This window comes from Anthonomus grandis, chromosome 7, assembly GCF_022605725.1.
Source record: "Anthonomus grandis grandis chromosome 7, icAntGran1.3, whole genome shotgun sequence".
NCBI lineage: Eukaryota > Metazoa > Arthropoda > Insecta > Coleoptera > Curculionidae > Anthonomus > Anthonomus grandis.
The window spans coordinates 20,893,299-20,918,396 of NC_065552.1; the positions used below are offsets into that span (position 1 = coordinate 20,893,299).

At 34.0% G+C, this 25,098-nt stretch overlaps 1 protein-coding gene across 6 annotated transcripts in view; it reads right to left on the bottom strand.

Annotated features, from left to right (window-relative positions):
* Window positions 1-25,098, bottom strand: part of LOC126738415 (unconventional myosin-XVIIIa) — a 563,322-nt gene that overhangs the window by 89,194 nt on the left and 449,030 nt on the right. For 5 of the 6 annotated variants that reach the window (XM_050443741.1, XM_050443745.1, XM_050443744.1 and 2 more), the window contains one exon: window positions 9,197-9,469. In XM_050443741.1, the coding sequence (XP_050299698.1) occupies window positions 9,197-9,469 (273 nt within the window). Of the gene's footprint in view, window positions 1-9,196; window positions 9,470-14,883; window positions 17,218-25,098 lie in introns of all 6 variants that reach the window. The other variant, XM_050443747.1, reaches the window with a different exon arrangement.

Here is a 25,098-nt window from a genome sequence, read left to right on the forward strand (position 1 = left end):
CTGAGATTTAAATTCAGTGGTGTTGGTTGGCAACCCCCTTCTGCAGTTACAAATCCAGACCCAAGATGGCAGTCGAAGTAGTGGATAGCATCTGGTTATGTAATTGGCAACAAGGTGAAATGCAGTTTCCGACACCAATCATATAAATTTCATTGAGCAGCATAAAATCTTCTCAGCATCTCAACTGGCTTTAGTTCAAAAAGATCCACAAAGTTAGCAGTAGTAGCCAGCAGTAGAAGCAGTTATAAAATGATATATATTGTTAAAAAAGTTGATAGGAACAAGAAGGTTTTTGGATTGTTTTATAGAATCATATTGTTCCACAAGAATTTAATATGCTTGCATAACCCACAATGTTAAAGAATACATTTCACCAGTGCCTCAGGGAACCATTCTTAAACCTTTTCTCCTATCGTTGTCTGTAAATATTTTTCTCTACAAAGAATTTGTAGCTAGGACTAAACTTTTGTGCTTTGTAAAACAATGCAAATAAATGATTCTGTCTATATACATTTGAATGGAAAATCAGTGCCAGTGGTGGAGAGTGTGAATTTTTTGGAGGTTTACCCTTATGGTACACTTAGTTGGAATTTGGACCTCCAGAATCTGATATCTGAACTAAATTGGGCATTAATGGAATATTTTTACTATACCAGTGTATAATTAATTATTATCTAAGCACATCATTCGATACGCTCGAGATCTTAATGTTTCCAGCTGGGTATTCTGACTGTGCCTTTCTTATACTTTATGTCTCTTATAATGTTGTAAAGAAATTCTCAAAATCTGTTCACCAAAATTATAAAATTCATCAATGATCAATAAATTTAAAATTAAAGCATGTCAGTTGTCATCAGAGGCAGAGACATCTTAGCATACTTACTTATTCATCAACTTTTCTGCGAAGGGGTTTCTATTATATGTTATATGCATTTGTACTTAAAGTTATTCATAAAATACAAATGACATTGCTTGTTTTTTTGGCTAACACTCTGTTGGCAATACGAGGGTGGTCCCAGAAGTACCCGACCCAAGAAAGAAAACACGAAAATTTTGTAAAGCAGCTCTTATAGCACTTTCAGCTCTATACACTTTTCCCAGCGATGTTTTATAAGTTCGATACCCTTTTTATACTAAGAACTATCTTGCGCCTCGAAATAGCCATTAACTGCAGACATCACATCTTCATCGTTGGAAAATCTTTGACCATTGAGCCAGTTTTTTAAGTTTGGAAACAGAAAATAATCTGACGGGGCTAAATCTGGTGAATAGGGTGCATGAGGTAGCAATTCAAAGTTTAATTCGTTAATTTTGGCCATTGCAATAATGGATTTGTGAGCTGGTGCATTGTCTTGATGAAACAACACTTTCTTCTTAACCAAATGCGGCCATTTTTGCTTAATTTCTTCGCTCAAACGTTGCAATAAGTTCGCATAATACTCGCCATTGATAGTTTTACCTTTTTCAAGATAGTCAATGAAAATTATCCCTCGCGCATCCCAAAAAACCGACGCCATGACCTTGCCTGCAGATGAAACGGTTTTCGCCTTCTTTGGAGCCGGTTCTCCCTTTTGAGTCCATTGTTTTGATTGTTCTTTTGTCTCAGGTGTGAAGTGATGGACCCATGTTTCATCCATGGTTATGAAAGGACGCAAAAATTCTGCTTTGTTGCTATTAAATTTCGCTAAACACTTAATTGAAACATCTTCACGACACTGTTTTTGCTCGAGTGTGAGCAAACGCGGCACCCATCTTGCACACAGCTTTCTCATGTTAAAATTTTCAGTTAATATGCGATATACCGCACTCTTTGAAATGCCTACTATGTCCGCACTTAGTCGACGATCATCCAGTACCACTCTGTGAATTTTCTTTAAAATTTCTGGACTCGTCAGCTCATTTGGACGACCCCTGCTATGCTCGTCTTGGCAGCTCGTACGGCCTCGTTTAAACTCTGCTACCCAATATTTTACTGTTGTTAACGAAGGAGCAGACTTACCCAGAATAGAATCCAGTTCAGCTTTTATATTGGTTGGGCTGAGGCCTTTCAATTAAAAGTATTGTATCACATAACGATGACCAATTTTCTCCATTTTCACAAATTCACTGAAAACGTTCACTAGTAATGGCTGCCAAACAAATACTAGACAACGTGGCGTCTTCAAACTTGAAACATATGCTTTAAAGATTGTATACTTTCTAATACACTGATATTTTTCAAACTACTACCGACATCTCTAGGTCAGGCCGGGTACTTCTGGGACCACCCTCGTAAATATATTATTATAAAAGAGGCGGTGATGGAATATGGTCTTTATCGGGACTCATTTGATACAAAACAGATTTTGACAGAAAACACTGCAAACTCTATAGCCTATTGGTATTGGCCCTAGTGGTACCATGAGATTCATGCTGGATAAAATGGTTAGGAGCAAAAAATGGATAAAATGGCAGTATATGGCAGACCTATAAAGAGAGGCCGTAATAATTTTTAAAAAGACTGATTCACCAGATTCTTGACATTAATCAGTATTTGTGTCAACATTCATAATAATGGTTATGAAAATTAAAACAGATTAACTTATTTTAAGGTAAAATCACAAATGCAAAATCCCATATTTATTTTTGCATTCAATAATAGTTTGTCTTGTATTCAGATGTGGTGTACGAAGTGGGACAAAATCAGTGCTGGAAAATAAAACCGTAACAGGATATATTAGATGACATGGATTCTCTTAATTTACTTGGAGTTTTAAAATCTCAGACCTTGGACCTCTTATAATGTGGACCAAATATTGCAGTTCTCTCTTTTTCATTTCGTACGGAATCTATAGATGCTATTAACATGATATTTTAGGATGATTATTTTGCAGTTTAACATAGTTGAACAGGAGTACTGAGAAAGTCCGTACCCTTGTCAATATTTTTCCTGTTAGGAATAGCCTCGTTAAAGTAGAATGACTTCTTCTACGCCTTCGGTTATCATCTGCTTACCAATTTTGGTTAATTACTTCTACTGCCCCCATTCAAGCAATGATCAATTACAGGACACCCTATATAACAACATTGGATACTTTTAAAGCTTCATTATTACCTATTTATATATTATTAGATTTTTTTTTCCATCGTGAATCGCCGCCACAAAACTCGGCAACATAAAAAATTATACTTTCTCCATCGTAGTGTAACAGGTTTCCGATTCGAAGAATTGAATCATTGCCGTACGTTACTATCAGCAGAGAGTTCATTATTATTAAAATGTCAAATCAAGAATTCTTTTTTCGAAAGTACTTATTACCACAACAACAGTGGTCTCTGCTAATAATTATAAATGACTACTCACTTCGGGGTCAATCTAATCTGACTTGCAGAAAGCGTTCCATAGCGTGCGACGCGACGTGCCGAAGATTCGTGAAAAATATTTATGATTGCTTTTAATGTCTTTATTATTTAGTCATCATTCCTAGGTGAATATGATAGTAGTATTATGTTCTGTTGATTAAATGTAAAATACACTAGAACGGATTGAGAAGAAAGGGAAGAGGTTAGAAGAGCTACTATAATAGTTTAGTCATTCATTCGATTCCTCGTTTTATAACAAAAAAACACCAAAAGAAAATCTTACAAATCACAAGAGAAAAAACGCATTTTAAATTAGGCAAGTTTATGTTCATTCCGCAAAGAAACTGCAAATTACCATACTCGTTTCATACACGATCCTTACCCTAATTTAAAACAACATAATGGTGGCAAAAACAAAATGTTTTTACCTTATAACGCCATTTACGGTGCCGGTCATGTAGATGCAAAATTCAACTTTCTACCAGTTTTTATTTGAAAATTCAATAAATCCCATTATAAAACGGTTTTTGCCACTAATATATCTGTTATGAGGTTGGCGCGGCCGAGGTGTACGATGCATTATTTATGTGGTGAAGACGATTCTCTTCTTGGCATTCGTTTGTGGTGACAGTGACAAGTGCTTCAGCAAGAACTAACTGAAGATGATAAAGAATAAATATAGTTTTATATGAAACAGTCATTTATCTTTTTGATTTACGAGTGAATGAAAAAATATTCAGGTGCTGAATAAAAAAGTGAAACTGCTATCTAGTGAAACTCGAATCTCAGCCAACAATTCGGAACAATCAAGGTGAGAATAAAAAACAACACGCAAAAACGAGATATCTAACATCCAATCTCTTCTAGTTTCCAATAAATAGCAATCAAAGAAACTAAAAACCTCCTTAGCCTAAAAGCAGACGTTTTGGCGAATTTCCACCAGGTGACCATACAGCAGGCCATAGAATAAGACGTATTAGAAAATAGTATAAAATTCTCAATATATTTACGAAAATCCACTAGAAAATTGTTGAATAAATCGCAATACAAATAATACCGTCCGCATACATCAAAATCTTGCTATATTTAATGCTTGGTAATAGATCCAGAATGACAAAGTTAAACAAAATTAGTCCACAATGGGATAATTCCTGAGAGACATCAGATAGGACTTCGAACTCAAAAAAGCATCACCAAAACCCAACGCCTTGAGCTTTAGAAACATAAAACTGTTGTTGGCCATGTCAAACGCATTGGTAAGGTCAGTATAGACAGACAACTTAACCACGTGGTCAAAAAATATTAATTATTGAGCGTTAATAGAGCACACGACTGCCAGATATAAACCTCTATTGTTTTTCATCCCAAGCGACTTTTTTTACTGACCAAAAGTTATGGAAATTCTGACTGCATGCAAAGAGACATTGCTTACTTACAGCAAAAGATAGATTTTAAGTAATTCATATAATGCCCTGGCCTGAATACATCTCTTAAGAAATACTACCATCAGGTGTGAAATAACTATCAATTGCTTCAAAGGTACCATGTGGTAAGAACAAATCTTCGAACTATTTTGACAATGGAGTTTGGGTATATCAATAGATGAAACGTAACTTGCATATTAGCAGTTTCTTCTTCGCTTCTGCTGTGCTTATTATTAAAAGACCACTGAACCTGGAATATCATTGATTGACCCCAAACAATGGAAACTATTTGATTGGAATTTAGGAAAAATGTAATGCATGCATTGTTTGTTTGTCATTCAAATCACTTTATATCGTTCTACCCCTTATGAAATTTAGGGATTTTTCTTTATTTGAGCTAATTATTTGTTGGAATTTATTGTCCATAATGATCAAGTTTGATTGTTCATTATAATGTGAGGGAAATTTTAGTTAGAGGTATAAATGAGAGAAAAAGCAAAATCTGTGTAATTTTAATCAAAAGTTTTGATAAAAAATTATTTCCTAGCGCAAAATGTTTTATTCAACATCAGTTATAGATAATAAAGAAATGAAAACATTTATATAAGATATAGTAACGATCTTCACAATTCGCAAATAGAACAGCTCTTCCCTAGTATTATATATATATGGAGCGAGCGGCGGGCGCAGCTCGCGACATCTCGAGACACACATACAAAGTTAGCGAATGGTCTACCTAATACATAAGGAGCCCTTGCCAATAGTAGGAGGCCATTTCGAATCTGAATATTGGCCCGACTTTCAAATCGAAATAAATACAGTGTAAATATTTCAGTTGTCAAGTCAACTGAAAGTACGCGTGTAAGAAAAAGAGGTGCAGCAAGACCTGGTTACTGCTCCAGCTGAGTATAGTCTGGCATATTAAGTGGCTAAGGATTTGCAAACAAACTGGAGGGATAGCTCGAAATTCGGAAAAAAATTCAAGAGCTGCGTATCTGCAATTCAAGGACTGCGGTCTGACCATAGTCTCGGGCAAGCACTATAGATAACCGATAAAGAGATTGGTAGAAAGACTTTCTACCTGTTTACCAAAGAGGCGTCATATCCAAAGCCACCCTATGAGGAAGTTTGGGGAGCTTTGTGTTCTCTAAACAAAGAGTTGCTTGTCGAGGATCTGAGAAGCCTGGCAGTTTCCAAGCTGGCATGCAAACTCAATAATTTGGACTAGAGGATAATTCGCAGTATGTTAGAGTCTTCAGGTTTACAGCCGTCTAAATACTGGTGTGCTGTTGATATTCGTCAGTGTCGTTCTCTGGAGCAATGCACTTCTAGAAGAGCTCCTGTTGCAAAAGAGGAAGCTTCTGCCGATATCGACCGGTATCCATAATCTTTGGGATCATTTCGGGATAAAATGAACTAAGGGAGCTGAAATAAGCTGTTTTCCAGAATTCGGATATTATCTTGTTCGTCGCCTAGATCGGCAGGATGAAGCGAGCAGTAGGCATACTTTGCGACTTCGCGGGACACACCAAAAAGGTTGGCGAATATTCCGGAACAATGGTCTACCTAATACATATAAATCCCTTGCCGCTAGGAGGCCAGTTCCAGTCTAAATATTGGCGCGACTGTTAAATCAAAATAAATAACAGAAAAAACTTAGTAACGATCTTCCGGATCACGAATTTTATCATTATAGTAGATGGTCAGGTATTATAGAGTGTGTTTTTAATAAGAATTCATCGAAACTTATTATTTATAATTAATTTTTAGTTCAAAAACCAGGAAAGTCCATATGAAATTCATGTATTTGTCTTTGTTACCCTTACTATTATATATATCTTTCTATGGTCTTTCTGATTGAAGGCAATTTAAAGGTCTATGTACAAGAAACCTTTATATCATATCTAAAAATTATATAAGATTAATCCATGTGAGATTACTTTCCTTGTAATTTCCAAGAGATATTGAAAATGTTGCCCCAAATTTAGGGTCAAATTTTTGTTTGAAAAATTTGTTATAATAGAGCACAAAAAACAGAAAAATTATTTTAAAATAAAACGTTGTCAATGAATAAAACGTTATTTTAAACATACGCCTAAGCAGCCAGTACCTACATTAATATGTATGCCCTGAACAAACTTTCGATTCCAAGTACATAATCCTTATGCCAACAACTGCTACCGTACAAAAAGGAATGTAGCAAGTCAATAGATTTTCCCAAGAAGCTAAAAAAAAATATTAAAGGTTTCCAATGAGAAAAACACATTGGTATAAACTATAAATCTTTGTTTACTATTGAAAGTGAAAACGCTATTTATGTTTCGTCTTTAGGTTGCGTAACGTCCTTTTACAGAATCTGTCATCAGATTTAATTGGTTTGGTGTGGAAATCGATAATTCGTTACAGGAAAGAAGCCATATAAACATCATGAAGATAAACGTTAAAATGTATTTTATTATGAGAGACTGTTATATATATATAATGCTTTTGACCATCAAAACTTGGACATACCACGGTTTACTTAGGCAGGACAATCATGAACAGTATTCTATTTTCCTATTATATTCTAATTCCTATTTCAGCACAATTGGAAAAATGATGGCGGGTAAAATTAAAAATCCAAGACAGGCCAGCCTAAACCCAAAAAATAATCCAAGTGGAAATTATGTTTCCTAAACCTATAACGCAAAATGAATAAATTCAATTAATAAGCACTCTTAAGACTAATGCAGCATCCGGGGCTGACGAAATACCTGCACTATTTTTGAAAAAATATCAAACACCTTATTAAACCAATTCTACATCTTGTAAATTTAGTATTTGAAACTGGTATTTTTCCCTCAATTTTCAAACATGCCCCGTTGCATAAATCGGGAGATAAAAAAATTATAAGTAATTATAGACCCATATCTTTAACCAGTAATCTTTCAAAAATCATAGAGAAATGCATGAAACTTAGACGAGTTTTTTAGAAAAAAATGATTTTTTGTCACAATTTCAATTTGGATTTAAACAAAATAAAAGTACAGAAGATGCGGTCAATTGTATTACAGATCAGATAGGAAAGTGTTTCGACTGTGACGAGAGGTGCATAGCAATATTTCTGGACCTCAGCAAAGCGTTCGACACTGTGACACATGATATTCTGCTAAAAAAACTGAAAAATATTGGGATTCGAGGGATCATTTACAACCTGCTTGAAATTTACATTAACCAAAGAACACAAAGCACCAAAATAAATGGATGTGTCAGTTTGCCTAGGTTGGTAGAATATGGTGTGCCACAGGAAACTGTCCTTGGACCGGTATTGTTCTCTATATACAAGGTGTCCAAAAAGGGTATCAAAAACAATCTAGTCACACGGTCGAAGTATGGTTGTTACACTCGATCTCAGTTACTATTACAGTTAAGTTGGATTATTGTTGCCAAGACGTAGTGTGTGAGTCGAGTCGCAGTGGAAGTAAGAAGTTGCTCACGAGTTAACCCTATTTCCTTTACTTCTTAAGCCCTAAGAAGGCTTCCTTTCTAGACTCTTGATGACCGATTACTGGTTCAAGAGTTGCAGTACACAGTCGGTTGAGTCGTTATCGGAGAAAGTGTGTGAGTCGAGCTGCAAGTCGCAGTCGCGTTCACACTGAGAAATTGCTCACCAATTTTACCCTACTTCTTCTACTACACAAGACGAATTTCTGTCTTGCTCTCTCTCGCTCTTACAACTTTAGTTACCAAGTTTAGGTCTATAATCCTTAATAACCTGAAAATGGATCTTTAACTAAGCAAATGCCCTTATACTCAGAACTCAGTTAAAGCCTATTTTTATGAGTATTAATATCTATGTTTACGAGTTCGGTCGTCGTATAATGATGCAATAGATTAAAGTACCTAACCCATTCTGAAAAAACTTTAATCAAACTAAATTGATATGCATGTATGTACTTCTTAATCTTAAAAAACACACAGAAGTGATATTTCTCTTTTGCTCGTAGTTAAATAAAATTGCCATTTTTCAGCGAAATACCTAGAAGAAAACTTAAATAATCCGTAGTTCTGTCGCCAATTTTAAATTTCCATAAGTTACCGATTTGTTAGCACGATCAAGGCGCATTATGCATTATTTATAATCTAACGTCAATTCTCTTCTTATAAGTGAAAATGTATTTACTGTGACAGTGACAAGTGCCTCTCAATAACCGAAGACGACAAAAATATGTGCTTATATGAATTACTGCTATCTCAGGACAACTGTCAGCATATGAGATTAATATTTATAAGTTGCTTTGAAAGTGTTTGTAAGAACAGTTAACCCAGTTAAAATGTTTGCTTTGACATAATTAACAACGATACATCTTCAGATGGAATAAATTTCCAATTTAAAAGGTTAATTGACCTTTGACAATGAAATTCCTACGATAAGATGTATATTTACTCACTGTTTTTGCCCTAAGCTCCTCCTCAGTCCGATGGACGTTTAGTAAAGGTGTAACGCGCACCAACAGCCGCCACCACGGCCAATCGCGAACCAACATGAATTTTCTCACGTTTCTCTGGATACACCGCACCGCCAAATCTTGTAATTTCCGTTGTTGTAATTTCCTGCGTGCCAGGTACCCTCTGCAGTGTGCCTGAAGGGAAATGACCACGCCTGCCAGCCGTTCATCGCGTTGGGATTCCAATTGAGAGACTACGCCAGTACGGAAGAATATCTGAAAAAATGAATTGATGTGTAAACAAAGATTATATATAGGACTAGGTGAAGTTTTAAGATGATTTTCGTAAATAAAAACTCTCAATTTTTTTATGGCTGATTCAGACAGCGTCAACAATTTTACGTTTAAGATTCTCAAGTTTATTTTTGTGACCTTGAGAAATTTAATTTAAAATAAAATGCTTAAATAATTGCCAAGGCTTATTGTTTGAAAGGTTTTTCTTAGGGTTACGAAGCATGCCCATATAAAGTTCGTTGTTTCGATTCTTAAGGAAAAGTTGATATTTTGGGTAAACGATTATTGGAATTAAAAATGCAACTTTTCCATTAAATTAATTAGTGAAAAAGTACATACCTGAGAACGAGTAGTATGTCGAAGGGGTCACTTTACTTTTTCAAAAAAATGCAAATGTTAGAAAAATGACTACTGAAAGTAAAATTATTATTTTGCTATTGAATTTGTTGGACAAAACTAGCTGAAAAAAGTACCATGTCCATGGGCTTATTTTTGTTTCTTGAGGAAATTTTTATATCGAAATAAAAATCGAACGTTTTCACTGCATTAATTAGTCAAACCAAAAAAATTGGTACCATTTGAATATTTGATTGTTAAATCGTTAGTACAAATTATAAATAAGATTAAGCTTAAATTACTTCCCTATGAAACACTAGAGGTTACAACAAATTCATACGAATAGCTGCTTGTAACTTTAACCGATTGCATTCTATTAGCTGAATTAGATTCGATTGCTTTTTTACAAAATTCAAATAGAATTAGCTTTTATAGCAACGTTGGTGATACTGTTTAGCACAGTCAGTAAATACACAAAGATTTTCAGTATACCTACATACTAATAGTAAAAATTTCGAATATTCTTTCTAAATAGTTTAAAATACTATCTATATTTACAAATATCATTAATTTACAAATAAAATTACTTTTATATGGTTTTTATTTTTTTAAATTGTAAAATACCCTATCTTGCTTGCTCCTCAGAAATATAATAATATATATGAATTGGGGACCAAAGTCCAACTTAATGACCAACCGACTCACCGGACCTGACTTTTTTTAATAATAATAATATTAATAATAATAATAATAATAATCTTTATTTAGCAAAATCTGCTACATAAAAATAAAATACACAGTATGGCGTTTAATATATTATTAAAAAGCAATAAACTAAAATTAAAAACCTAAACAAAACCAAAAAAATAAGGATAATATTACAATAATAGTGCTGGTATAAGGTACGAGTATTGTTGGCAAATAAACATGTTTAATTTTATGCATTCACATATGAGTGGAAATATATAAAAAAAGGTAAGAAAAACAAACAGTAAGTAACTGTAAAAGTAAAATCATATAAATAAAATCTTAAGCTAAACGTAAAAGAATAATTAATAAAACATGAGTTATAAATATAAAATATTAAAATTTTAAAATATAAAATGAGTTAAAATTTGATAAAGTCAGAACACAAACACACAATAAAATTAAGGTAAAATAAATAATAAATAAAACTTAAAATGACATAAAAAAATTTAAACCTATAAAATAAAACGTATAACGATATAACACAAAATATAAAATTCATATCACAGAATAAAGATAAAAAAGACAAATACTAAATATCTAGAACAAATTTTCTCAAGAGCCTTTTAAACACGTTAAAACTATCACAGGATTTAAGACTAGCCGGTAACCTATTGAAATCTATTAAGCCCCTATATAATATTGACTTGAGCAACTGAGTTGTATTACATCTGTCAACTAGGAAATCTGGTCGGTTGCGAGTAAGATAATTGTGAACATTACTAAAAATTGTCAATTTATCACAGATATAGTCTGGTAGCAAACGCTGTTTTAATTTAAAAATAAACAGATAAACATTAAACATTATTCTTTGGTTCACAGACAATATACCTAGGACGTTTAACATAGACACAACTGGGGTACAATGATTACATTTAAGGATCAGTCTCATAGCTCTATTTTGTATTATTTTAAACTGGTTTATTATATACTGGGGTAAATTAAATAATAATGTCGAACAGAAATGCAGATGGGGAAAAGCAATAGCATTATAAAGCATTAGTTTTGTGTGCATTGATAGATTTTTCCTATGCGTGCTATAAATCCAACTTTCTTTCTCCAAAACTTCCTCATTATGTAATTGGCATGCGCATGGAAGCATTTAGGCTTGCGTCCAAAATAATCCCTAAGTATTTTATTTTCTTTTCAAAAAGAATTTTTTCTCCATCTACAATAATGTCCATAGCGTCAATGTCTACCCGACTCAATCTTGATTTTCTGTTAAGCACGCAGAATTTTGATTTGTTGGTATTTAAACTCAGTTTATTGTGGCAGAGCCATCCAAATAATTTAGCAAGTTCATTGTTTATATTGAATACCAGTTCATTAAGATGTTTACCAATTGTGTAAATCATGGTATCATCTGCAAATAAAACGATTTTACATTTTTTGACTAATTTTATCATATCATTAATATATAGTGTAAACAATAATGGACCTAACACTGTGCCTTGCGGTACACCAAACATAACATCAAGAACACCAGACAGACAACTAACATACTTAACACGTTGGACTCTGTTACACAGATAAGATTTTTAAACCAGACTGACTACCCTTAATTTTAAATATTTCTAATTTTTCAATTAAAAAGGAATACATTTTAATCAATGGTTTCAAAAGCTCTTTTAAAGTCTAAAAATAGCTATTAAAGTCTAAACTAGACGGCTAAAATATAGTTCTCACTGTCAATGGCTCTGAGAAAATTATCACAAATATCAATTGACTAAAGAATTAACCTTAACTGGAATCAGCCCAGTATTAACGTCAATAGAGTTGCTAACTCTTGGGGATATTGAAACTGTAGGTTTCTAAAAAAGCACATGCTTCATGCAATATCTTTGATTATCTTGAAAATTGTTGTGATTTCCATAACAATTAAATGCGTCTGAAGAGCCCATAACGGACCAATCTTATGACAACTGACTTTACTATACGGAGACCTGCTCTGTAACCACATACTCATCGCCCGCATCGCCGATTAAGTCAGTCGACCTAATTATCTCAAGGGGTACACGCACCAGTCTGAAAATGCGTTTTCTGGTGCATTTCGTAGAAGTTTATTTTTAACCATTTACAATCGAGTGAAACTTTAAACATTACAATAAATTAAAGTTAAGTATAGTGTTTTATTTTTGTGCCAATCCCTGGAAGATCTGGATATCCTAGGAAAAGAAATCAAATATACAGTCCACTCTTGGTAAGGTGCTTCCACGTGCCTTAAAACTACGACAGGAATAAATTCATTTCATTTGCACTGAACCCAGCCTCCAAATTTAAGAAAAACATTTTATCGGAAGAAACACCTTGAGCAAGGCCAGGGATAAATCTGATATTACAAAGTTAACTTAGGTAAAGTAAGCAAAGAAAACATATACAAGCCATTCTGCCTTCAAATGCCTATACAAACGCATCTTTATTTGCTTAGGTTTCTGTTTGTTTAAAGCAAACTGAAAATAAATGTATTTATTTATAAATATTAAAATATCCTTTCCTATATAAAACAAAAATGGTCAATAAATGTATGGTGCAATAACAATAAAAATATTTTTAGAGATTCAGCTTGCTGTAGGCATCAATAAAAAGATTTTAGGACCAAACATCTCCAAGACGACCCCCTATTAATTTTTATTCAGATTCGCAGTGGTGTTTTCTGAATCCTCCGAATTGCCCGAGCTATTAGAGTCAAGATTCTTTTTCAGAACGATTACTTCTATCATCCTCCTTTCCTTATTTCCAGAATATAATCCAGAATCGTGTGACAGACTGAGACTTACTCTTAGTGTAATACTAACCATCAAGATCGCAAGCATTTTGCTATTGGATCTCAACATATATTTCTAATAACCCTTCAATTTGCATTTAATATTTCACTTATATTTTTCCACTTGATTCACAGGTATTTTCCTTTATGTTCTTCTCTTCATGTTCCTTTCTAGAATCTTTTTTTGCTTGTAAATTTTTTTTTTCAGTCAAATTGCAGTCATCGATGGCTTCAAAGTTATTTCTATATCTGGATAAATAAATATCATTGCCTGTACAATTGTGTTCCTAAGGTTTAAAATCACTGGTTCGATCATACAGGCCTTCACTCTACAGGGCTCACACCTACTTAAATATCCTCCAGTACATCCAGGAATCTCCTAAGGATTTTGAATTTTTTTATTTCAATTGAGTAAGAGGCAGGTGTGAGGATATCCTGCCAAATTATTTCCAGTGCTGGACACTACTTTTTCTCTCTCCATCGAGACATTTCTATAGAGCATCCACCAGATATTTGGCATGATCCCCTAAGTACATGAAGCACGCAGTCCTGGAACTACATCGCAAGATCCATATTTGATACAGAGAGGTTCAATACGGTCTCAAGGGCTTATTTGCATATATGTTATAATGCTTAGGCTGGATTGAGGTGGAAAGCATCGGATTCTATCACACGTGCAAGGCCACCAAATGGTAGCTCCATATGTGAGAGGAAGTGTGACGATAGATCAGTAGATCCAGTGAAGGACCTTAAAAAAATCCTGCACTCCAAGCTCCCCTCCCCACGCAGGCCTCTTTTTCTTCCTTTTTTATGAATCATCTCACAGGATAATTTCATGAATGGTAGTCTATTCCACTATTGTTTTCATTCAGTATTGATTTTGTTTAATTAAAGATTTTCTTACGTTTATGACAATCTAATACCAAGATCAATCCATAAACCTACCATGGCTGAAAAACTTCAACAAAATGTCTTCCTCCTCATGTGTTATTTCGAAAGTTGGAAATTACTGTCTTGAGTACGGGATTCTTGCGGCGTACCATTCTTCCAAGTTCCTAAGCCAAGATATTTTTCTCCTTCTAAGATGATCCATACAAGAGCTTATGCCACTTTATCAGAAGCTTTACTGTAATCAGTGAGAATAGTAGTTAACATTTTGGTTGTGAACATCAATGCCCTACAGGCGACCATCGATTTATTTGACAGGAAGCCAAACTGCTCTCAGCTTCTTGTATATTTTATAGTACTAATCAGCTGAAATAACTTTTACAATGACTAAGACTAGCAAAAACTACAGCAAGAGAACAAAAGGAAATTTAATGACCAACAAAAGCCTACATGAGCTTTTTGATAATAATATTGTTTGATGAACCGAATGTGAAACGTACCGAAACCAGAAAATCGAGCATAAAAGAACCTTTACAATTACTCAGGCTAGCAGACTTAAATGGTGTTCTGAAACATACAAATCTATGGCTTTTATAGTGCTACAGTTCTGCCTAAACCCATACTATTAATAATTACGATAAAAATGTAAATCCAAACTTACCTGTTTTGCAGAATTCTTCACAATTGATACTTCACAAGATTTTACGCTTAAGTCCTTTGAGGTTGGATTAATAGTAGCATCCAATACAGTAGTCAAGGATTCGGTACTGGTTCGACTTCTGATCGATGAAGTGGAATTAACTTCGTCACAATCAACTTCATTGGAAATATTTCCCGAATCATCTGAATTGTCCGAATTATAGTCAAGGTGTTTTTTCAAGCCGTTTACTTCGGTAAACTTCTTTTTTGAGATAAATTTATCATCCCCTTTGGTGTCAAGGATACTCTTATTACGCTGGGATTCCACTTTAGGACTGATTTTTCTAAGAGTGGGTTTCGTCTGCTTTGTATCAGTCACTAGTTTCTTTTCTACTGTAGATATTCCATTCGTTTCAACCTTTTTAAGAGTCTGACTTCGTGCCACTTTATTTAACGAAACTTCACTGTGATCCTCTATTTTCTTAACAACAATATTGACCTTTTTATCTTTAGGTCCTTTTATTGCAACAAAAGCCTGCTTCGGATCAACGTCTTCTTCAGTTTTCATTTTTAAAAGTAACTCAGTTTTTTTGGCAAGATTCTTGGCACATCCATCCACTTTATCTAATGGGATTGCTTTGACATTTGGCTTGGGCTTTACTACCGTTAGATTAGCTTTTAAGTTTGGCTTTGATTTTTCCCTTAGCAACTTGGGACTGGATTTAGAAGCAACCGGAGCTGCTTTTTTCACTTCTAAAGCTTTGAGTTTATTTACTGGATTGCCTTTATTGGTATTTTCATTCAAGCTTTTAGGTTTGATTGGAGCTTTTGTTTGGCGTGTTTTACCTTTAAGCAAGTCCGGAACGCTTTTTCCTAAGTTCTTATCACTGTGCTCAATAGGTTTTGCCAAGGATATCCGCTGCTTGGCAATATTTTGTACACTTTTAGCTCTACTCACTGGTTTATCCAAACCATTACTTATTACAGGTAATGAGAACCGGGGTTTAGCCAAGTTTTGAGTACTTTTCGATTTGCTCATGCTACTGTTTTGTTTCTCTTTCACCAAAGTACTTCCGCTGTTATCTATTTTGTCTAGATGACATGGAGTACTGGGAAAGCTCTTTCGCAAGCTGGAATTCACCGGTATCTTGCTAGTGGAACCGTGTTTCTTCGACAGGCTTAAGTTTGTGGTACTTACAGCCTTTGAGATTGGCGGTGGTTGAACCTGAATCTCTGGAACAACCGTTTCTGTAAGGCTATTAAGGCGCTTTACTAAGTCTTTGACTTTAATAGGAGAATCTATGATTGGGGTCTTCTTTGGGACGTCAAATGTTGAGTTTAAGGGAATTGGTTTTGGGGGAACTTCTGGACATACCTTTTTCTTTTCTGGTTGTGCAAATAAATTTTTTTTATTATATTTTGGTGATTCGATGGTGATTGGGACAATTTTTGTAGGGGTGGGTGCGTTCAAGTCCAGGTTGTTCATGCTTTTAGTCTTGCCTGGCAGGTTGCCCTGTAAATGATTTGGCTGCCCTGGATTATTGGTTGAGTTCGTCTTTTTTAGGATGCACTTGGACTCAATTATGCTGCATGTTTTTGCTTTTACTAATTTCGGAATTTTGGTATTAGGGGTTTTTGGTGCAGCAGTAGTCGGGCTCAAAGACACATCTTGACTTATGGGTTTTACTATAGAGAGCTTTTGGGGTGTCCTGGTTGAGTGTCTTCTTGGTGGTGGCACAATAGTTATAGGAGGTTCATCAGTGTTTTGCACCACTGGTTCTTTGGGTAAAGAATGTCTCTTGGCTGGCACTGGGGGCGTGTCAGATTTAGGTGGAATGACCTCTACCACAGTTACAGGAACATCTTCAGATGTCTTAGAATTATTTGATGAGATGCTGCTGTACTCATCAAGTATTTTGTCGAAGCTGTTAATGACAATTCTAAGCTTGTCACTCTGTATGGAATCAAAATCTGATGATGGTTTGTCATCTTCCACAGTGACATCGAAATCTGTTGTTGGCACTTTCTTAATTTCAGTTAGAGAATTCTTTTTGAGGGCATCATTTTTTTTGGATTCGCCCCCAAGCCACTTCTTGTGGGTTTCATATATTTTCTTGATGAAAGGCTTTCCCATGTACTTCGGTTTTTGCGTGCCCGACGACATTTTTTCCTGATAACTTTTCTACAATCGTTTCATTATCCAATTAAAGGCTTAACTTAGACGGCGCAACCATTAAATGATCTTTTAATGATACGCGATACGGTCTGTTTCACGAAAGTCGAAGGGAATTACTGTCGAATGCTGCTTTATGTTACGATTTTACTTTTTAATTCACCGCGGATCGGTTGTAGGTCACTGTAACGAGATAGTAATGTTGATTATTTGGGCACGGTCAGGGATAACTCACGACTGGTGGAAAGTTAATTCGGGTTTTTTTTTTAATTTTTTATTTTTCAGGCTTAATTAGGCATCAGGAGGGTCAACTGGGTCACTTTTACTTTGGCAAATAATGTGCACGCAATGGTAAATTGCATAAATATAATTAGTACCAAATATGTGGCGAGTAATTGGTCGAGTACATAACTAATGCGTTAGAAAGTTAAAGAAAAAAATGTGGAATGCTCATTTACCGATAAATTGGATTTCCTTGGTAGTAAATATTTTCTTGGGAAAAGTGAAACACGTGTGCTATGTCTATGATTTTTCATAGGAGTTGTATTTAAGTTCATTAGGGAGAATCGATGAAAATATAACTGGATTACAGAATTTAAGACATTTAAAGCGTAATATATTTTCTATATTGTTACGGTAACTCAGAATAAATACGTTTTAAATTAATGGCCCTATTGTGTGTTTAAATTGTGGTTTTAGGTTAAATTTTAGGAATAAATTTTTGAAGCAGTGTGAAAATTCCCACGATTTAGCATTTTGCTATATAATAAATAATATTGTCTTCCTTATGTACAAACAATAATATATGTAAAACAATTATAATTAAAGTGTTAAACATATGCAGTTCCAATTGTTTAAATACAAACTTATTTATTTTAAAAAAGAAACTTATATTCCCTTTAAAGGTTGACATACGATTGAAGTTGTTTTGCCCAAGTTTCGTACAAAAAAGGGTCATATCAGGCGATTTCTCCGAAGTATGAATCTGGTCAAAGCCCTTGCAAAAATCCAGGATATTTGTGTCTTTTCATGATGCATATGTGGTACACGAGGCCTACTTAAGTACATTAAGAATAATATTATATAATAATGCCCAAAACACATAGTTATAATATTTACATAAAAGAGGTTAACATTCTAAATATTTATTCTGGTTCTTCAGGCCATACATTTTACTCTCTCATAAGATTATATTGTTAGTGTGACACGTATAGGGTACACGCGGCCTGTTAAAAAAATAGTTGGGTGTTGATAATACGAAACAAACTTTAATAAAAAACTATGGAAGTTTACTTACAGGTAAAACCCTGAAGATGCCTTTTGCTTTATAAAACGTTGATAACTCTGAAATTTTAGATAATCAGCACTTTTAACCTCCTCAGACCCCAGGTATCATATATGATACCTGAGGATTTAATTTTTTTTTCGGCGCGCTGAAGCAATAATTAGCCGCCAGTTCCCGATGGGATCATAAATGATACATAGCCAAATATGCGCACACATTTTTATTTCGCCGACGCACGCTGTAGTGGTGAGGTTAGGTTAGTGTATTGTTTACATTTGCAAGTGCACGTTGCATCATTATGCCTTTTGACCAAAATAAGAGTAAGTAATATTGTTCTTGCTTTTTTATTGTTATATATTGACGGCAGGTAGCACATGGAACATGTGTAATAAAAAAATTCTCTCTTAGTAATCTAATCGTGCCGCAAATGGTAGACTGAGTAAAGGTATCACCAGTGATATTTTGGGTCTCTAAGACTACAAAAATAAATGAATTGCTAGGAATTTGTGTGTTACATATAAAATCATATTTTGGGTTTTTTTAATTATTTGCCTTGTTGAATATCATTATTTCGTCAGTCGTCTATGAAATAATTTTTAGAGGCCTTAACCAGCTTCGAGCTAGAAGAATTAGTTCTTAATCTGAACCTAGACCAATCAGATATCGGCGATTTATCGTCGGAGAGTGGGGATGAAGTAGATGTGGACTTGGATTTGGTTAATATTAACCTTGATCATCAGGATGGATTAGAAAGTATAGAGGATATGGAGATGGCAGAAAATATGAGTGATTCTTCGGACGACGAGCCTCTTGTCCATTATTTACCAATCTATGAAAAAACTTGGTCCCGTGTCCGGGAATTTGAACCATTCCAGTTTAACTTTAAAAACGAGAACATTTCCACTCAATTAAATTAACCAAGTATGTACCTAAGAAAATACATTTCTGATACTTTCTTTGAACAAATGGCACTTTTCACAAATATGCGTGAGGTTATTGAGACTTCGAAGGAGCTTCCATGTTGATTGGAATTTATGGTCTACCGAGAATAAGGATGTACTGGGCGCAAGTACAAGAGTATCCATTGTTTCAGACACAATTTCAAGAAATCGGTAATTTATATTGCGATCACGGGTAAAACTTGTAGAAGATCAGAGGGTTACCAATGAAGAAAAAATAATAGATAGATTCTGGAAAATAAGTCCTTTATTGGACATGGTGCAAAGAGGATGCCGTTTAAATGAACGAACGAAAACAGTGTCAATGATGAACAAATGATTCCTTTTCATTGCCAAGTAAAAATGCGACAATTTGTTAGGGGTAAGCCAAATCCAGTGGGAATAAAAAAATTCGTCATGTCAACACCGAAGGGAATTCCGTTGGACTTTTATCTCTATGAAGGAAAAGGATCATCTGTGGAATCATCGCTATTTAAAACAACAGAAAAACTAGACGTAGATGGCAGAATGGTGCTGAAGCTGACCGAAACTTTGCCGATAGGAGTATCAGTGTATACTGACCGTTATTTTACTTCAATATCTTTGATTGATGTTCTTTTGTGTACCAGACAAATAACTTTGGTTGGTACAATAATGGCTTCTAGAACTCCCAAAAACCCAATTCCGCAAACTGATAATCAATTAAAAAAAGTGGGTCGTGGATCACATGACTCACTCAAGAGAGGAGATGGAAAAATTATTCTGACTAAATGGTTTGATTCGAAACCTGTGCATTTTGCTTCCTCCTGCTCTGGTCTTGAACCCCTGGGTAGTTGTAAAAGGTGGTCAAAGACTGAAAATAAATACATTAGAATTAATCAACCCGCAAAAGTTGCCGATTACAATGAGAATATGGGAGACGTCGATTTATTAGATAGGGTCATTGGAAAGTATGCAATGCGTGGACGTACCAAAAAGTGGACAGTACGTACAATTTATCATTTTTTGGATTTTGCCGTAGTTGCGTCTTGGCTGGAATACCGACAAAATGCTATTGCAGAAGGCTTACGGAGAAAAGAAATCTTAGATTACCTTGACTTCAAATTATCAATTGCCAAAAGTCTCGTTTACACTGATATTCCTCAAGCAGATTGCGAGCAAAGTGATTCTGATGAAGAGCAGGTAACGCCCCGAAAACAAAGGAAAATTCAGCCTATTCCAGATAGAAGAGAGAGGAAGCAGGGAAACACTCATCTACCAGTATTTACCAAACACGACCAGAAATCCAGATCAAAATGTCGATATCCGAAATGTGGTAAATTGACATTTGCTAAGTGTGCCTCATGTGACGTATATCTTTGCTGCTCCGTTGAGCGAAACTGTTTTGCTCTTTTTCATCAATAAAGTTTTTTTTTTAAACTTTTTTTGTATTTATTTAAACCCAAGGTATCAAATATGATACCTTACTTTTTACAGTAAAAAACAAAAAAAATATTTTTTTTTATATTTTGTTGTTTTTTGGGCCCAACACATTACAAAAAAGTACGTGTTTTAAAACTTAAAGGCATTTTTTTTGGCATTTTTTAAAGTCAATATTTTGGTTCTGTAGAGCAAACATCAATTTTTTAACATCTGGATAAAACTGGATGGAACCTGGTACTTCTTAACATATTTTTTTAGATTTAATATTTAAATCCATATATAACTGGTTTTGAAAAAAATGTGAACGCTTCGACCTAAACTGTAATTCTTCGTGCAAAATTACCGGTAATCAAAAAGTTTATGTTACCTCGACGAAATTTTAAAACATTTTACTTTTTAATTTAATAATACAATTTTACAAACATTTAAAAAAATAATTTAATTTAATGACATTTTTTTATTAAAAAAATTACAATGTTTGCGGAAATATTTATAAATTGAAATTACCGTTTTTGTTTCAAAATTCGATTTTTTTATATATATAGAGAGAGCTCATATTTTGTTTCATAGTTTATTTGCGTCTTTCTTATATAATTTATTTTACTGAATTTTACTAAAACAATTTTTACCTTAAAAACCTAAAAATGTTAATGTAGTATAAAATGGTGTTGACCTAATAAATTACGAACAGTACCACAGACAGGGCTTTTATATTTAACATCAAAACATTACAAAAAAAAACATTTTTCGCCCTGAAAAAACTACAAAAAAAATTGTGGAAGACACGAATTTTAAACTTTACCACCCTGTATCTAAGTTAACTTTTAAATATAGTTAATTAAAAGGTATGATTAATTTCTGCATAAGCAAGCTGTGATTTTTCCATTTATCATTATTTAACGCGGACGCCCTGTATATTTCAGAATATTATATCTAATTAAATTAAGTAATAACTATACAGGTCCGTATAACAAAAAACATCTTTTAAAATTTCATTGTTAACCACGGCGACGCAGCCGTTTTAAGTTTTATTAACAAGAAATAATTGTAACCAAATGTTTAAGATGATTTTTGCATTTAAATTTGAAACATTAAACGCAAAAAAAATTAAAAATAAAAACAAATTTCTCACTATTTTTGCAGATACATTTTTCTTTGTACAGGGTGTCCCAAATTCGAGCCTCACCATTGGGATCTCATAAACTAGAAGAGATACGAGGTCGGTTAAGTTGAGGCAAAGTTGCGCAATTTGGTACTTATTAAAACGCCCTTTTGAAATTTCAAAAATTCCGAATAGTACCAAAGATAGATACGCGATTTCATTTCTATTTTTTTACGACTCTATTTCAATAGATATAACAAAATAAGTTACTCATTCTCATTGCTACTTTTCCTATATTACAAAATGGTGTCGTCAGATTTTAAAACCGAGGTTTCGTGTTTCAGCTGTCATCATTAAGTTTGTTTTTTTAAATACGACCCTGAATTTTTTATTACGGATTTTAAGAGCCCCTTATGTTCCTAAACCAATAATGTATCGCACTTATTCAAAAATATTATATTAATGGATATTTCCCAATTTTACAACTGGTTCATCATCTGGAATTTCCACCCGCGGATCTAACCACTTAAAAATGCCACGTTATAGGTTAATTAAAAAAAGCTTAAAATTTATTAAGTGCATTTTAACTGCTAACTCATTTTATTTAACTAAAGAGTTTGTGGACATAGTTTTTAATAGGCGTGTCACCTGAATATTGTTTTTCATATAATATTTTATATTTGTTTAATTTTTTTTTTAAGTTTAACTAGTGAAGTTCGTACAGTAACTTGCACTTACTATTTTAAAAAAATATTATGTGCGCAACTGCTTTTCCGTAAAATAAAATCTATTTTTATAATCTCCATTTATTTTAGGAGAAATTTAATTTCTTTACTTTTTTTCGTCCGACATGCGATTTTTGAACAAAAATACCATATATGCATGGTCAATTTATTAGTATAAACAATTTTATTTAATTATTTCATCAACATATATAAACAGAATAACATGTACATTATTTGACCATTACAGTATAAAAACTTTAATTCTAGGATGCTACGGTACTTTTTTCTAGTCTAAATTTAAATAGTTTAAAAATTTCATACAGAGTCTCCCAAATTTGGTTCTAAGGATGGCAACTCTCAACTGGTTTTTTGTTAAGATTTTCAAATGAATCAGCCTGTATATTATCTTACTACAAATTATTTACTTAATTAAATACGAATTAATTACTTTATTACAAGTATGTTACAAACAATGTTATTAAGGAAACATTGGCGGTGACAAAATACATAAATTATGACAAACATTTTTCACAGATGTTTATATCAGTACACGGAGGTTCACTTCACTTAAATTTTATTAACATAGAACCTTTTAAACGTATAACTATCATGGTAAATGGCACAAATGCTGAGTTTACTGATATGCATTACCTGTGCGGGCGTGCTGGCTGCAATGCGTTTCAAGCGAGACGATTATACCAAGAACGTTTTCCAAATAGAATAATTCCGGATTCCCGGACGTTTTCAGGAACTTACAGAGAGTTATTTGAAACGGGATCCTGCCAAAAAACTACCTAAACGGGGCTAAACTGTACGAACACCAAAAACCGAGAAATAGGTTTAAAATTTAGTTGAAGAAATAAGTACCAAAAAAATTGGGAATATTTTAGATATTACTTATTTTCTAGTATGGACAATTCTTCATGATTATTTACTACATGCGTATCATATTCAAAGAGTCCAGTCCCTACTTCCTCGGAATTTTTCATTACAAATAAATTTCTGGCAGTGGTTTCTTCAAATGGTAGCCGAAAATGCCCCATTTGAAGTTAAAATTTAATTCACGGACGAAGCTAAATTTTCCAGCAACTCACAACAACCATTTCTGGGCTGAAGAAAACCCGTATGGCAACACGAAATCTTACCACCAAGAGTTATTTTCTGTAAATTTATGGACTGGAATTATTGATGATTATTTAATTGGGCCATATTTTCTACCGAATAGAATAAACGGAAATCATTATCAGTAGTTTCTTGAACAGGATTTGAAAAATTTGCTAGATGGCGTCCTTATTTTCACGCGACACATATGTGGTTACCACTCCCGTCTCCAGGTTATAGAATTTTTAAATCAACATTATAATAAATGTTGGATAGGGCGTGGAGGATTACAATCGTGGCCATCTAGACCCCAGATCTAAACAGTCTGGATTTTTTCCTGCGGGGACATCTTAAGACGCTTGTTTACAGCACTTCAGTACATACCGAAGAGGAGTTGAAAAACCACATAATAGTTTGTCGTGACACGGTCAGAAATACTCCAGGCATTTTTCAAAGGGTACAAAACTTAATAAGGAGAAGAGCTGAAGCAAGCATAATGGCAGTGGTAGCCACTTTCAACCGCTAATCTAAACTATTTTCATTTTGGTTCACGTGTTATTTTAATTTAATGGTAAAATAATGTATGTACCCTGTGCCTCATTTTGGATGAGATTGCAGGGTATCGCTGTCATTTTTTAAGATATATCTTTGCGATTTTCCCGACCCTGTATTACTTTTTTTTCAAACTTTTAAAGCCACAAACAGAAAGATTGCAACTACTTTTGTTACTAAAATCCAGGGCGAAAACGAAAATATTCACATTTCGAAGTGTTATTATTTCTCAGACCGATGACTCTCCAGAATTCAAGGACACATAGATGCTCTTCAAAAAGCTAAAAACAGCATCATGAGTCCCTTTACCGGCTTGAAATCCAAACTGATTTGCAGACAAAATGCCATTATGATGTAAAAAGGACAAAATTCTGCTTTTTGCAAGTTTTTCAACTATCTTAGAGGGTAGACAAAATAGAAATGGGACCGAAATTACAAGGCTGATCCAAATCTCCACCCTTATGAAGAGGGATAACCATTGCCTCTTTTAAACATGAAGGAAAAATGCCAATATGTAAAGAATTATTTATGGCAGAAACTAAAGCATTTAAGGCTAAATCAGGCAAAAAGAGTAACAACCTCGAAGATATCCAATTAGCTCCAGATGATTTATGGTTTTTTAGGCGTTTGATTGCATTTTTTACTTCGGTAAGAGTGACAGGATGAAAGAAAAATGAATGCTCAACCGACACTTGTTGAAGATAGTGTAAGGGATCAATGTTACTACGAATGCCCTTAAGCAAGATATTAGGTATATCATAATAATAGTCGTTTAAAATGTCAGGTTTTAACTCCGGTTCAGATACTTTTCTATGGCAATGTCTAAAATCATTAATAATCGACCAACACTCTCTTTGCCCTTTTTGATGATACATTTAAGCGATCTCTATAATAATTATATTTTACTGCTTTAATTTTCTTTCTGTACAGACTACGGTA